Source organism: Schistocerca piceifrons, chromosome 7 (genome assembly GCF_021461385.2).
Source record: "Schistocerca piceifrons isolate TAMUIC-IGC-003096 chromosome 7, iqSchPice1.1, whole genome shotgun sequence".
In the NCBI taxonomy this organism is placed as follows: domain Eukaryota; kingdom Metazoa; phylum Arthropoda; class Insecta; order Orthoptera; family Acrididae; genus Schistocerca; species Schistocerca piceifrons.
In genome coordinates, this window is record NC_060144.1 from 466,995,658 (window position 1) to 467,012,448 (window position 16,791).

At 37.5% G+C, this 16,791-nt stretch overlaps 2 protein-coding genes across 3 annotated transcripts in view; one reads left to right on the forward strand and one right to left on the reverse strand.

The window, feature by feature from the left end:
• LOC124709139 (heat shock protein Hsp-12.2) overlaps positions 1–3,437 on the forward strand; it is a 101,740-nt gene extending 98,303 nt beyond the window's left edge. For both annotated transcript variants that reach the window (XM_047240808.1, XM_047240810.1), the window contains one exon: positions 2,994–3,437. In XM_047240808.1, the coding sequence (XP_047096764.1) occupies positions 2,994–3,188 (195 nt within the window). In that variant the 3' untranslated portion in view covers positions 3,189–3,437. The remainder of the gene's footprint in view (positions 1–2,993) is intronic.
• Positions 3,438–12,478: 9,041 nt separating this feature from the next.
• The window catches only part of LOC124709018 (CD82 antigen-like), a 66,133-nt gene continuing 61,820 nt past the window's right edge, over positions 12,479–16,791 (reverse strand). Inside the window, exon 4 of the mRNA XM_047240665.1 lies at positions 12,479–13,374. Within this exon, the coding sequence (XP_047096621.1) occupies positions 13,213–13,374 (162 nt within the window). The 3' untranslated portion in view covers positions 12,479–13,212. The remainder of the gene's footprint in view (positions 13,375–16,791) is intronic.

The window sequence follows — 16,791 nt, forward strand, 5'->3', positions numbered from 1 at the left end:
AATAACAAGAAATGATCCTAAGACTATCTGAACACTGAACACTGAATTTTAGAAAGAACACATTATGTGAAAGTACTAGTATTAATGACAATCATTTAAGGTTGAAGCATTTCTCAAAAATTTCTACAGATTTTGCATGTGTGTGATTTGTTTAGAATGTGTGTGCTGTTTGCACTGCAATTGTTTGTGCATCATCCTGAAAAATCCCAAGGATCTATAGGAGACAAAATGCTATCTACTGGAACATATTGTAGGAGCAGATGATGTCGTGGTGGGAAATACAGTAATGTAATCGGAAAAGCCAGTCAGCTGTAAGTATGAAACCCTGAAAGCAGTAATGTGATTAAAATAAATCCTTTTAAAAGTATTTGTGACAGGATGCATTTTTAAATGTCAATCCTGAATGACTACAGGATTCACTAGATCCAGTGTGGATAAAATAACATTACTCATTAAATGTATTGCCACAAAATGTTGGATTTTAATATGAATAAGCAGTGTATAGACATGGGTGCATCACAATGGACTATTTACAAGCTTTTTTAATAAAATAATGGAACCAAATGACCAAGGCATGTTTGGAACTACTAGCAGAAACAGGAAAACAATCAGATTGTGAAAGAGACTACAGATGAAAATGTAACTGTGACCATAATAAAATTGGAGTGGCGGCGGATGGGATACATATTTTACGGGTATGTGCATGGATGGTCAACGGACCAAGTTAGTTCTTTGCTGGAGTCAAAGGGATAAGAAAAGACTGTGACCACAAGCTGAATAAAAGTAGTTGAGCTGACATTTAAAAACATGTAGAAGCAGCATGGATGCATGTCAGTGATGACTAAAAGGCATGGAGAAGCCTGCATGAGGATTCTATTCAGCAGTGGATATCAAATGGATGACGACAATGGTGAAGTTTATGATAACCACAGTACTTCATTAGTCATTGTAATTTCCTTCTACTGCTTGTCAATTTTCAGTGGAAGGCAAATCTGAAGTCTCCTCATATCTTTTGTCTTGGTACTGGCTCAGTTAGCACAGATATAGCCTGCAGCCATGTCCATTATGTGGCCATAGTCCACAAATATTGTCATTCCTGTCAGTTTCTCTGTCTGCAATGCATTTTTCACCATACCTACCGAACATAGCAGTACATCCAGTGATAAAAGTATAACAAGGAAGGTTATGAACTCAGCAATCAGTCACAAACCCACTGGTCTTTTATTGCATCTGCCTATCCAGATATCAGCTATAAGTAGCCATCTTTATGCATTTGAATGAGTTAAAGTCCAACAAACTCACACCAGTACATGCCATACGACTTTACTGATGTACAGACAAGAATAATACATACATAAAAGGAAAAAAAATCAATGGGATTGCAACTGATTGTTGTCACTCTGTCTATCCGTCTGACTGTTAAAAACCCTTTTTCTCAAGAAGATGTAGATGTATCAAGTTGAAGTTTGTCACATACTGAGGTCTACACTCCCTTGGCAGTGTAAAATAATGAAACTTCTAAGGCAATGCGATCAAAAGACATGGCCATTTATGTCACATATTTTAATACTCACAATATCCCTCATCAAAACCTATAGGGTACTTCACGTTGACCAAGAATCATAAAATTTGGTAACAAGTAAGCTTTCATGGTACAAGTAACTGAAAAAATCTGAAAATTGTTAATATGAAGTTGTATCACATGAAAAAAGTTTCTTTTTTCATTTGTTATGTGATGTCAAACTTGAAATTAAAACAGTCAATAGTTCTACATTCAGGATGACTGGATTGCAATGGTAAAAGTCAAACATAAGGCAAGAAATGACGTTATTGCTCATATGATCCATTTCAAAATGTATCCATCATGCATAAATTTTGGATTTTGAAATGCATCATATGAGCAATAAAGTCATTTCTAGTCTGATGATTGACTTTTACCACTGTGACCCAGTCAGCCTGAATGGAGTACTACTGATTATTATAATAACGGTTGCCTGCCTCCTGCATGATTTTGTCACATTTATATAATTAGTTAAAACATTCTTGAAAATCTTGGAATCCTTAGACCTATATCTTGCCAGTACCAGTGTCAAAAACAGGCAAAAATACTAGAGATTCATAATTCCTGAAATAGATGAAGTTTCTATATACATAACTAACAATATTGAAAAGGATAGTTGCCACTCACCATATAGCAGAGATGCTCGAGTTGCAGAGAGGCACAACAAAAAGACTCTCGGAGAGTGGGCTTTCGGCCAAAAGGACCTTTGTCGAAAATAGACAACATACACACACACACTCACATAAATGCAACTCATATACACTTAACCACAGGCTCTGACAGCTGAAGCCAGCTGCCAGACTGTGGTCAATTCCTTATAATAGTCTACAGTCACTGTGCAAAATGGTTCTTTGTGGAATGAAAGTTGGTTAATGATAAAACTATCTAATAAGTAATACTTACAAATTTTCACATTTCGTCAACCTTCTGTAGCACTTGACAATGTGAGTATCTTTGTTTTAAGACTACACAAATATTTGGGCAAGCATTTTAGTGTTTTGTGCCACAAAGATAACTGGCTTTTTAGGCAGAGGATCCATAGCATAGTACCTGGTCTGTGCTGAGGCCTATAACCTGCAAAAAACATTCATCAGTCCATACCACATAATGTGAACCCTGTGCTCTGTTCTACACATCATTACAGCTTCAAAAGTAAGAGGTATTTATCTGTCCATTGCCCTATAAACTACACACACATACAGTTGATGTCATACTTCAACAGAGAAGGGAATGCCCTACCAACCACAGCCACCTCACCCCTCCCCTCAAGAGCTTAACATTTGGGTTGCATTCAACCTCTCCCTCCTCCTCCTTCCCCCTTTTACACACAGAAAGTTTTTTATGTTAATTATAAATTATGAAGCTCAAATCAAACTTTGTGTTACTATTATTATATAATGGAATACATTAACATTATTTTTTGTTATTCCAGGTTCACGCCAAGCATGAGGAGAAGACTGAAAGCAAGTCAGTGTACAGGGAATACAACAGGGAATTTATGCTTCCAAAAGGCACAAACCCAGAGAGCATAAAGTCATCACTCAGCAAGGATGGTGTGCTTACTGTTGAAGCACCCCTTCCTGCACTTGCAGAAGGTGAAAAGCTGATCCCTATTGCTCAACAATAAGGTCCTATGTGGCACTGGGCAGCAGTTTTTAAGTGGCAGCAAATTTAAGTGGGCAGCACATCTGACACTTTCAAGTCTTGTGTCAAGATTACTTTGCAATTTGAGTTCATTCTACAAGTGTCTTTTATATCTTCCATAGCTACTGGTTATACAATAAAACAGCTTGTCTCATTTTTACAATGTAGATGTTATCTACTGATTGATGTACTTTGTTCAAATAAAAGTCAATTATTTCTGACACTTCATAAATGGTGGGTTGACTGCATCCTACAGATTGTCATTTTCTCTCACGAATTTATTAATAAGTGGAAGTTGAAAATATATATGATTATTTGCATTATATTAATATGCTTAAAATCTATAGGAATATTGAGACTTGATGTCAGATTTTTAAAATACACTGATTCTTTTTCGCCATTTTTGTCCATGTTTACGTGTCACAGTATCTGCAGTCAGTTGAGTATAATCTGTACGAGGAAAGGGGAGGCAGGATGAAGCAGCTAGACCAACTCAGATCATGAGAAATAATTCAGATATAGTGTTCACCTTCACATGTTCATTATAATTGTGAAGTTAAACACATGACTGTGCCTTTTCCAGTTATTGTTTTTCCATTTTTTTTTATCTGTCTAGTGCATGCTTGATCATATTTGCTACTACACTGTCACAAGTGTTACATGCTCTTACAATGAGTTAGGGCCATTGACGAAGTTATTATTTATAAACATCACCATTTTTAGTTCAGGAGTTTTGTAAGTATATTGTCAACACTGAAATGTAATTAAATACCTAGTTAGTTTAATGGAAGTTTCATATAATTTACAAAATTTATATTTATTCTTCATAAAAATAAACACTAAAAATTAAACACAGAAGAAGTATATTTTTGCATTTGATAAAATATTTTAACAATAAAGAAAAAATGTTTTTAAAGTGAATCTTATCTGAGTCTGTATGAAAATGGTCCTGTCATAATTATTTCTTTTTTTATCCTGAAGACACTAAAAAGTCAAGAAAAAAAGTTTTCAGATTTGTATTTGCTACATACTTTAGAAATACAGATGTACTGAAATACTCACCAGTCATCTTTGTTTTGTACACATTTATTTAAAGTGTAGCACTGACTAATATTTTTATGAAGTGTTAGCACTTTAAGTGTTAAAAATGCAATAAATTACAACAAAAACAACAATGTTGCTCAAATTTTATCTACCACTTTATCACGAAGAGACTTCTAATGGATATTGTAATAGTATGTGGCTTTAATAATACTGAAATAAAAATCTAATTATCATTACTTATTGAAGCTTAGAACTCAGTGAGATAAATATATTATAGGAGAGTGCCATTTTGACACTATAATCACTGGAAAATGGGGTGGTGAATCAGCTGGAGAAGGAATTTGACATGACATGTTGAATGACCCGCTCTGAGATTGGATTTGCTGAGTAGTGAAACCATATAAAATGTAAACCAGGAAGGCTGGATGAGCATTTGAAGCCAGCTTCTTAAAATGGTTTCTTTACCTTAATCACTTTTTCACACCCAACTAGCATCAACTCAAAATATGATGGACAAGTAACAAAATACATTAGCAAACAATCCATAGGCAATTACATCTACATTGTAACATTGACAGTTATACTTACCAGATTAATTCTGCTTATTCTTAGAAGAACAGAACTATCACTGATGGTTGTTAGCGATTGGTACAAAATGGAGGTGAAGTTTTACTGAATGTATGGTGCAACTGGATTTAGTTCTTCAGTCAGAGCATAACTACGTTAATGTATCACCTGTTCTACTAAAATGGTTGCTCTGCCAAGACAGCCTTGTCTTTTATAATGTATAATATAAATATTTTCTTCAGGTTATAAACAGCATCAAATAGATCAAAATTGTGTTTGTGAGGGGAACATAAATCCAGAACCTTGTCTTTTAAGGGCAGTGTTCTTTCTGAGCTATCTAGACTAGACTGATGACCATCTTTCACAGCTTCAGTTTTATTAGTATCTGTCTCCTATGTTTGAAAATCTACAGACTATATCCAGCAAGGTATGCAAAAGAATTCATAATTTAGAAAGTGGGAGAGATGTACCAGTAAAATTGAAGCTGTGAAAGTAGGTCACAAGTCATGTCTAGATAGCTCAGTTAGTAAGAATATTGTCTATAAAGGCAAAGGTCTTGGTTTATCATGTCGACTGCCACAAAGCCCCCAGCAGACACAGCAGAGGTTCACGTCTGAAGCCATGTGCCTGCTGGCAGCCAGATGCTCCACTCTGTCCAGTACAATATATCTTTGGATGGAGTGCAGAGTTGCAAAATACAAAGTGCAAAACATTGAACAAAACCCTGTAGCTGATTTTCTGTACACCAATATCAACTCAATCCAGAGAAGCAAACTAATGCACAATACTCCAGCACTTTACTAAACTTAGTGATGCATGTGGCAGATGGCAAGAACAAGGTGTCAGACATGAACCTCTACTGTGTCCACTGATGGCCCCACAACAGTCGATGTGTTAAGTACTGGTTCTGCACAAAATTCTAATTGCTGAGATAGTTTCATGACAGTGCAAACTTTGCTGTGAAATAGTCATTACGTGCTGCTGTAGCTTTGCTATACTTTGAAACTGATTTCTCTTCAAACCCATTTAATGAGTTTTATTAAGTTTCAGCTGACTGTATTAGCACACTTAAGTTTGAATTAAAAAGAGAGAAGGGTTGGGGAGCGAGATGAGAGAGAGAGAGAGAGAGAAGTGTATTCACTCTAAGGCAAAAAAAGATACACCATGATGGAATTATCCAAATGGGACAGATATCACTAGGTGTGATGTACATATATAGTCAAACAAATTATTAAAATTTCAGAAAAATTGGATGATTTATTCAAGAGAAAAAGCTTCACAATCTGAGCAAGTCAATTGCGTGTTGGTCCACCTCTGGCCCTTATGCAAGCAATTATTTGGTCTGGCATTGACTGATAGCTGTTAGATGTCCTCCTGAGGGATATTGTGCCAAATTCATATTCTGTCTACTTGGCATGTTAGATCTTTGATATCCCAAGCCGTCTTGGGGTGCCCTGCCCACAATGTTCTTAACGTTCTCAGTTGAGGAGAAATCCAGCAACCTTGCTGGCCAAGATGGGTTTTGGTAAGCTCAAAGACAGCTCTAGAAAATGTTGTTGTATGCAGGTGGGCATCGTCTTACTGAAATGTAAGCCAGGATGGCTTGCCATGAAAGACAACAGAGCAGGGCATAGAATGTCATCAATGTACCACTGTGCTGTAAGGGTGACATGCATGACAACCAAAAGGGTCCTGCTGTGAAAAGAAATGGCACTCGAGACAACCAGCCCTGGTTGTTGGGCCTTACTGCAGGCAACAGTGAGGTTGGTATCCTACCACTGTCAGCAGCATCTCCAGGCATGTCTTCATTGGTCCCTGGGGCTTAGTTCAAAGTGGGACCCGTCACTGAAGAAAATTCTACTCAACTCAATGAGATTCCTTCATGGTGCATCATTTTTTTAAACCAAAGACTGTAAACTGTTTGCCTGCAACACAAAAAATTTAATAAAGAGGTTGTGCTCAAAATAAAAGTTTATTTGAACACCACAGTACATATGTGTGGTCTTATTGGAGAGGATATAACATCATCTTCCTACAACATTTTCTACTCAGACAGTATATAATGACCTAAAGTTCAGTGTAGTCCATGGTGCAATTTGGAATTTTTTATATCAACAAACCATTGCCAGAGGTAAAAGAAGTAAGAAGAGTCAGAAAAACCCTGGGACTAACTGACGTTTTAATCCCAGGCCTTTGAATTTATTGTTTAGGCACTTTTTTGCACTTGTCAATACTGTGAGGTTCTCTGAGGAACACTCATCAGAAGTCATACTGCATACACAGTAAAGACACATTGAATGTCAAGATTTTAACAGTAAATTTCCAAAACATCTGTAACAAGGTCCCCAAATGCTCCAGGAAAGCTGTCATGCTCAAATTATACTCAAAACTGAGATAAAAGATTTTTAAATATTTAAAGAGGCATGGAACATTTATTGTAAAGGAGAAAGAGTATTTGTTGAATTAGCAAAAATATTAAAGAATGAATTTTCACTCCGCACCAAAGCATGCACCGATTTGAAACTTCCTGGCAGATGAAGACTGTTTGCTCAACCAGAACTTGAACCTGGGACCTTTCCCTTTCACAGGCAAGTGCTCTAATGACTGATCTATCCAAGCATGAACCACAATGTGCCCTCACAGCTTTACTTCAACCAAAACAGAAAAAGTCTTATGTCTATCAAGGTCAAAAGTAAGACTGATTGCAAAGTTATATAAAATTGAATTTGAAGTTACAGCGAAATCCAGACCTTTAGCTGCTTACAGGGATTGGTAAATATCAATGGGGCCAGTTGAAAATGTGTGCCCCACTTGGGACTTGAATCCAGGATCTTCTGCTTACATGGCAGACACACTATCCGTCTGAGCCACCGAGGACGTAGATACCATCTACATGCAAAGTTATCTGGACGCAAGTAACTTGCCTAGGTGATCACAAGTTAATCGTCAAATATTTTCACTGGCCACCCAATTATGCTGTAATAGCAGTGGAATCATTCAAAGAAAGTCTGTTATCAGTAGTCTGGAAATATCTTTATCATGCAAAGTTAGTTGGAGGTAACTTAAATCTACCAAGTATACACTGGGACGCCCGTGGACTAAAAAAGAGTTCTGAACATGTTCTCCGTAAACCTCCTTCAGCAACTAGTTTGACAATTTACACACACAGTGGAAATGTTTTAGAACTTGTAACTACAGATGAGTCTGACCTTATTGATAGTGTCAATACAGAGACAGGGATTAATGATCATGATATCATAGCAATGATGATTACTAAAATTAATAAATCCCATCAAGGAAGCTAGGAGAGGTTTTATCCTGGAAAGAGCAGATGAGAAGTTGTGGGCATCCTATTTCACAATGAATGCACATCATTTAGTTCCAGTATGATGAATGTACAAGAATTACATGCAAAGTTAAAATTGATCATAAATTTCTCTCTGAAGAAGTATGTACTGAGTAAGTGGATTAAGGGTGAAAAATGCCCACCACAGTTTAATATCAAAATTCAAGAAATACTGTGCAAACAAGAGATTGTTGCACTCTTTGTTAAAAAAATTACAGAAATGTAGCCAGTCAAAAGTTAGGAGAACTTAATGTGTGTACAAAAAGAATGATGCAAAAACTGTACAGAACCCAAGAAAATTCTGCTCCTACATAAAATTACTAAGTGAGTCAAAGGAATCTATGCAATCACCAGTCAACCAATCTAGTATATAACAGAGGACACCAAAAGGGAAGTTGAAGTTTTAAAGCTCACCTTTAAAAAAATTGTTTATGTTGGAAGATCATACAGACCTATCACTGTTATACCATCATGCAGATTCTTCTATAGAGGACATAGAAATAGGCATTTCTAGGACTGAGAAACAATCAAAAGAGTTGAAATCATACAAGTCACAAGGTCCAGATGGAATTTTATTTTGATTTTACAGGGAGTATCTTAGGCATTGGCCCCTTACTTAGCTTGCACTTATCAAAAAATCTCTAACCCAGTCCAAAGTCCGAAGTGACTGGAAAAATGCGCAGGTGACTCTCATATATAAGGATAAAATAACAGATCCACAAAATTACAGACCAATACACTTAAAATCAGATTGTCTTAGGCACATTCTAAGTTTAAGCATAATAAATTTCTTCAAGAGAAAAACTTCTGTCCACAATACAGCACGGATTTAGAAAGCATTGTTTGTACAAAACTCAGCTTCTCCTTTACTTGCACAAAATCCTGTAAATCATGGGTGAAGGGAAAGAGGTAGATTACATATCCCTATATTTCCAGAAAGCATTTAACACAGTGGCCCCCTGAAAAGTGTTAACAAAGGTCTGAACACACAGAGTAGGTTCTGAGATATGTGAGTGACTCAAAGACTTTTTAAGTATGGAACCCAGTACATTGTTCTCAGTGATAACTGTTGATCACAGACAAGGGTATTGTTAGGAGGATCACTCTTGTTCTCTACATACATAAACAATTTGATGGATAGGGTAAGCAGCAATCTGTGACTGTCTGCGGTACACTGTATGTACAGAAAAGTGTCGTGTCATCATTGAGTGACTGTAGGAAGATACAGAATGACTTGAATCCCCACCAGGCCAGATTAAAGGTAGACAGCAAAGCAGTTCAGAGGCATGTTGTTAGATTTGTTACTGGTAGGTTCAACCAACATGTGATTATTACAGAAATGCTCCATGTACTCAAATGGGAATTGCTGGAGGTAAGACAACATTCTTTTCATGAAACATTATTGAGAAAAATTAAAGAACTGATATTTGCAACTGATTACAGAACTATTCTAGTGCCACCAATGTACATCTCCGTAAGAACTGTAAAAACAAGAAAAGAGAGATTATAGCTCATATGGAAACATATAGACAGTTGTTTTTCCCTCTCTCCATTTGTGAGATGGATGTGAAAGGCAATGGCTAGCAGTGGAACAAGATACCCTCTGCTGTTCATCCTGTGGTGGCTTGGAATGTACACTGATCAGCCAGAACACTATGACAACCTACCTAATAGCTGGTATGTCCATTTTTGGGACTTGCTCAATCAGGTTCAGATCTGGTGATTTCAGGGCCCAGCATGTCAATTGGAACTCACCACTGTGTTCCTCAGACCACTTCATCACACTCCTGGTGCATTATCTTGTTGAAAAATGCCACTGCCATTGGGAAAAATGATCGTTATGAAGGGATGTATGTGGTCTGCAGCCAGTGTATAATACTCATTGGGGATGGTAGTGCCTTGTTCGAGGTCCACTGGACCCATGGATGCCCAGTGAATGATTCCCAGAGCATAATGGAGCTATCAACAGCTTATCTCTGTCCTGCAGTACATGTGTCAAGGAACTGTTCCCCTGGAAGATGAAAGATTTGTGCCCTCCCATCGACATGGTGAAGAACGTATCAGGATTCATCAGATCAAGCAACACTCTGTCACTGTTCCAACATCCAATACTGGCTGTCAAGTGCCCATTTCAGTCATAGTTCCAATGTTGTGGTGTTAACATTGACACTTGCATGGGTCACAGGCTGCGGAGGCCCATCATTAGGAGTGTTCAGTGCTCTATGTGTTCACACATACTTGTACTCTGCCTAACATTAAAGTCTGATGTTAGTTCCGCCACAATTCGCCACCTGTCCTGTTTTACTAGTTTGCCAGCCTATGACATCTGACATCTTTAATGAGGGGTGGCCACCCAACCCTATGATATCTGGATGTGCTTTCACCTTGGTTTCACCACGTATTGAAGACACTCACCACAGTACTCTTCGAACACCTGACAAGTCGTGCTATTTCTGAAATTCTGGTACCAAGTCTGCGGGCCGTCACAATCTGTCTCTGGTCAAACTTAAATAGATCACACACCTTCCCCATTCTACACATGGACAGCACACTCACTGGTGCTACATGCACTGTGTTTGTATCTGACTAGCAGTTATTCCTCACTAGGTGATGCTACTGTCACCTGAATGGGTAAAATAAATGTAAATGTCATGTGACTAGGGCCTCCCATCGGGTAGACTGTTTGCTGGGTGCAAGTCTTTTGATCTGATGCCACTTGGGTGACTTGGGCATCGATGTGGATGAAATGATGATGATTAGGACAGCACAACACCCAGTTCCTGAACGGAGACCTGAATGGGTATATGTTGATAATACGTCTGTGGTCATAATGTTCTGGCTGATCAGTGTATGCAGATGCAGCTGTAGATGTACCCACTGAACCACATACTTTCAGGGCATGATATTAATATAGTCACCTCACAAAAGCAGGTACTGAACTCTAATGCTGAACATTAATTGCCAGGCTGATCTCATCTTTGTAATTTTTTTTATTTACATTTTGGCATAGTTCAAAGGGAACAACCACATCTTAACCTAAAATCATTCCAGCAACTTGTAAATTACTGAGTAGGCAATGAGAAAAACTGCCACGATTAAAGTGTCGAGTGTGCTGACCAGTACAGGACCTGCAGGACAATTAAAAAAAAAAAAAAAAAAAAAAAAAGTCAAATATCTGTTTATTGTATGTGGCAGTCATAATTTATGTACATATGAAAATTAAAATTTTTACACTGTCAAAAATACTGTATTTTGGACTATACATTATATTGCACAGATTGTGAGAACTTCTGTCTCAATGTTTCTGATATTAATAGCAAACTTCAGGTAGTTCAGCTAAATAAGAATCAGAATAAATCAAGTAAATAACTCATGGTACAGAGACACAAATATGAAAACTATTTATGATGTGATTATTTTATCAGTTTCTTATATATTACATGGTCTTCCTTTTGATATGAAACATCTTTCTGCTTGTAAATAAAATGACAACAATAAAAACTGTTTTCAGTTTCAGTTCAAATGAAACTCAGATACATGTAAATCACTGTTAATGACATGTTACATGCATTTATGAATATTTTTTTAATAAAAGTATTCATGTGAAAATGCCTTACAAGTAAAGGAGACCAATCACGAAAATGCAAAAACATTGAACTGTCAATATGCTTACACAAAAAAAGAAAGAAAAAAATTGCAAGCTTTTTGAATGAATTCTCTCTTTCTTAGGCTAGACTACAAACACAAACACACACACACCTGTGCCCCTACATGTTGCTGGCTCGACATACAATGCTTTTCAGTGAGGGGTCTCCTTTATTCCCACAATATTTACATTCTACCAGATCTTTCCCACTATAATTATTCATGTTTAAAATTACATACTTTGAAAGATACTGAATATATACATTAGTGTGTGTTTCCAAGTTAATGGTATAGCATCTCAGAAATTAAAATTTGTCTCACTCCACTAAAAAATTATAAGAAACAGTCGCTATTTTACATAAACATTTCAATGTATAACTCAAACTATCATCTCATTAATGATTGACTACTATAATCCAGGTTCAGCAATACCATTCTGAAAATAATATTTTATGGACACTGTGTTAATTTTGAAAAAATATGTTATATCCATTAAATAGATAACTTTTGCCATAATTTCCATCTACTACATAAATAGATATTCGACATGAAACGCATTCTACATTAAAATTTATTTATTATAATAAAACAAAAGAAAATGTTACCAAAACCAAAACAATGGCTATGGATATTTGTATTTCACAGGATTGCAAAAACAATGGCTATGGATATTTGTATTTCACAGGATTGCAAATAATAAATTTGAAGACGTCAGATGAAAATAAAGCACCAAAATCTGCAGTAGTGGGTAATCAGATTTGTTTTTAATTAAAATATGCCACTACCTTAATATTTACATAACATTACATTGACTCTTACATCAGAGGAACATAAACCACAGAGATGACACAGGGCTAACAGCTACAGCAGTCTATATTAAATGGTGTTTTAATTAAATTATACCAGTATCTACAATATTTACATAACATTATATTGCTTTGAAAGTCTTCATTCATCATGTGCCCATGTTAAACACAAGAACTGCGACATTGGTGTGGCATTTATTTTAAAAACATATGTTGAACTAGTTATTCTACTTTCACTGTGTACCACAAGTAGCTTTCAACCTCTGTATATTATTTTAGCAGTATAAGGTAATTCTGAAAATGAGTTACCAAATCATACTGCCAGTTTCTGTTACATCAGTTACATTTAGCCTACTTTGTGGATTCAAGAATCTCAGACTAGCAGTATATGAGGAAATGTCACTCTCATAAATGCACCACCTTCTTCTGTCGGTACCTGCAACATTGGGAGGGTTCTGCTTTGCAGTTACACGAGCTATTATTTCAGCACTGGGAGCATAGCAGAACGTCCCACATCTTCCTCTACTCCAGTGACGATCCTCCCAAGGATATGCTGTTTCCGCATTTGTAAAGTCACATCCTGGGAGGTCTAGCCGCCTTCACGCAGGTCGATCCAGATGAGATGGATCGCGCGGCAGTTTCACACATACAAGCAGAGTGCTCAGGACCACAGACAACTCTACCAGTACTAGTGTCAAACTCCCAGCTAGAAACATAGCACTGTGCTGCTTTAGCCAAGCCTCTAGCCTCTTTGAACACCCCTGCAACAAACAATGCAACTTAGTATTGTTACTAAGGGACATTGAAAGGGTTACTGAAAGGATGAAATAATTTGAAAATTTATAGGCAAATAACACAACAAAATACAGGGCATATCAAAAAGAATCATCTAATTTGGCATGTCTATATTTCAAAAATTAATAAACATATACAATGAATTTTGTTTTTTGCAGAATGGAAAACTTTAAAAGCATTTTTTTTCATGTCTTTTCATAGGTGTTCAATATGTCCCCATCGAGATGCATGGCATATGTCAATGAGATATTCAAATTGCTCCCACACTGCAATGAGCATGTCTTGAGTTACAGCTTCCACAGCTGCCATTATGTGATGTCTCAGTTCATTCATTGTTGTTGGTAATGGAGGCACATAAACAGGGTCTTTTATCAAACCCCCACAAGAAATAGTCACATACAGTCAGGTCCAGTGACCTTGGGTAATGTAAGACTGAATCATTTGGTCCAGTGCAACTGATCCATCATTCAGTAATCCTTTGATTTAAAAATCCCCACACTTCCAGATGCCAGTGTGGTGGTGCCCCACCCTGCTGGTAAATGAAGTCATCTATCTGCGGGAAAAGAAAGTTCTCAAACATTTTGAGATATGTGTTTCCTGTAATAGTGTTCTCGGCAAAGAAAACTGGACCATACATCTTTTCCTGTGAAACTGCGCAAAACACATTAAATTTTGGAGAGTCCCTCTCATGGTGTACAACTTCATGTGGTTGTTCCATATCGCATATTCTCACATTATGATGGTTCTCTGTTCCATTTAAATGGAATAATACCTCATCATTAAATACTAAGCATGGAATAAAACTGTATCTTCCATCTTGCTAAGAACAAAATTACAGAACTCCACATGTGTTTGTTTGTCATCTTCACGAAGAGCTTGCAGTAGTTGGATTTTGTATGGTTTCATGTGTAAACGTCAATGCAACACACATCAGACAGGCATCGGAGGCATGTTGACCTGTTGAGCTGCATGGTGAATGGATTTCTGCAGACTCCTTGTTAAACTATGGCTGATGCGTTCTACATCTGTATCAGATGCTCGGGGACAGCCCGGCAATTTGCCTTTACATAGACAACCTGTTTCTCGGAATTGTTCATGCCATCATCTAATTTTTCCCGAGGGCATGCTGCTTTACTGTATGGTTAAATGATGATGGCGTCCTCTTGCGTAAAATATTCTGGAGGTAAAATAGTCCCCCATTCGGATCTCCAGGCGGGGACTACTCAAGAGGATGTCATTATCAGGAGAAAGAAAACTGGCGTTCTACGGATCGGAGCATGGAATGTCAGATCCCTTAATCGGGCAGGTAGGTTAGACACCATAGTGAACGCATTATTGTGGCCAAGATAGACATGAAGCCCATGCCTACTACAGTAGTACAAGTTTATATGCCAACTAGCTCTGCAGATGACAAAGAAATTGAAGAAATGTATGATGAAGTCAAAGATTATTCAGATAGTGAAGGGAGACAAAAATTTAATAGTCATGGGTGACTGGAATTCGGTAGTAGGAAAAGGGAGAGAAGGAAACATAGTGGGTGAATATGGATTGGGGCTAAGAAATGAAAGAGGAAGCCGCCTGGTAGAATTTTGCACAGAGCACAACTTAATCATAGCTAACACTTGGTTCAAGAATCATGAAAGAAGGTTGTATACATGGAAGAACCCTGGAGATACTGACAGGTTTCAGCTAGATTATATAATGGTAAGACAGAGATTTAGGAACCAGGTTTTAAATTGTAAGACATTTCCAGGGGCAGATGTGGACTCTGACCACAATCTATTAGTTATAAACTGTAGATTAAAAATGAAGAAACTGCAAAAAGGTGGGAATTTAAGGAGATGGGACCTGGATAAACTGACTAAACCAGAGGTTATACAGAGTTTCAGGGAGAGCATAACGGAACAGTTGGCAGGAATGGGGGAAAGAAATACAGTAGAAGAAGAATGGGTAGCTTTGAGGGATGAAGTAGTGAAGGCAGCAGAGAATAAAGTAGGTAAAAAGACAAGGGGTAGTAGAACTCCTTGGGTAACAGAAGAAATATTTAATTTAATTGATGAAAGGAGAAAATATAAAAATGCAGTAAATGAAGCAGGCAAAGAGGAATACAAACGTCTCAAAAATGAGATTGACAGGAAGTGCAAAATGGCTAAGCAGGGATGGCTAGAGGACAAATGTAAGGATGTAGAGGCTTATCTCACTAGGGGTAAGATAGATACTGCCTACAGGAAAATTAAAGAGACCTTTGGAGAAAAGAGAACCACATATATGAATATCAAGAGCTCAGATGGAAACCCAGTTCTAAGCATAGAAGGGAAAGCAAAAAGGTGGAAGGAGTATATAGAGGGTCTATACAAGGGCGATGTACTTGAGGACAATATTACGGAAATGGAAGAGGATGTAGATGAAGATGAAATGGGAGATATGATAGTGCGTGAAGAGTTTGACAGAGCACTGAAAGACCTGAGTCGAAACAAGTCCCCGGGAGTAGACAACATTCCATTAGAACTACTGACGGCCTTGGGAGAGCCAGTCCTGACAAAACTCTACCATGTGGTGAGCAAGATGTATAAGACAGGCGAAATACCCTCAGACTTCAAGAAGAATATAATAATTCCAATCCCAAAGAGAGTAGGAGTTGACAGATGTGAAAATTACTGAACAATCAGTTTAATAAGCCACAGCTGCAAAATACTAACACGAATTCTTTACAGACGAATGGAAAAACTGGTAGAAGCTGAACTCTGGGAAGATCAGTTTGGATTCTGTAGAAATATTGGAACACGTGAGGCAATACTGACCCTACGACTTATCTTAGAAGCTAGATTAAGGAAAGGCAAACCTACATTTCTAGCATTTGTAGACGTAGAGAAAGCATTTGACAATGTTGACTGGAATACTCTCTTTCAAATTCTGAAGGTGGCAGGGGTAAAATACAGGGAGCGAAAGGCTATTTACAATTTGTACAGAAACCAGATGGCAGTTACAAGAGTCGAGGGACATGAAAGGGAAGCAGTGGTTGGAAAGGGAGCCAGACAGGGTTGTAGCCTATCCCCGATGTTATTCAATCTGTATATTGAGCAAGCAGCGAAGGAAACAAAAGAAAAATTCGGAGTAGGTGTTAAAATCCATGGAGAAGTAACAAAAACTTTGAGGTTCGCCGATGACATTGTAATTCTGTCAGAGACAGCAAAGGACTTGGTAGAGCAGTTGAATGGAATGGACAGTGTTTTGAAAGGAGGATATAAGATGAACATCAACTGAAGCAAAACGAGGATAATGGAATGTAGTCGAATTAAGTTGGGTGATGCTGATGGAATTAGATCAGGAAATGAGACACTTAAAGTAGTAAAGGAGTTTTGTTATTTGGGGAGTAAAATAAC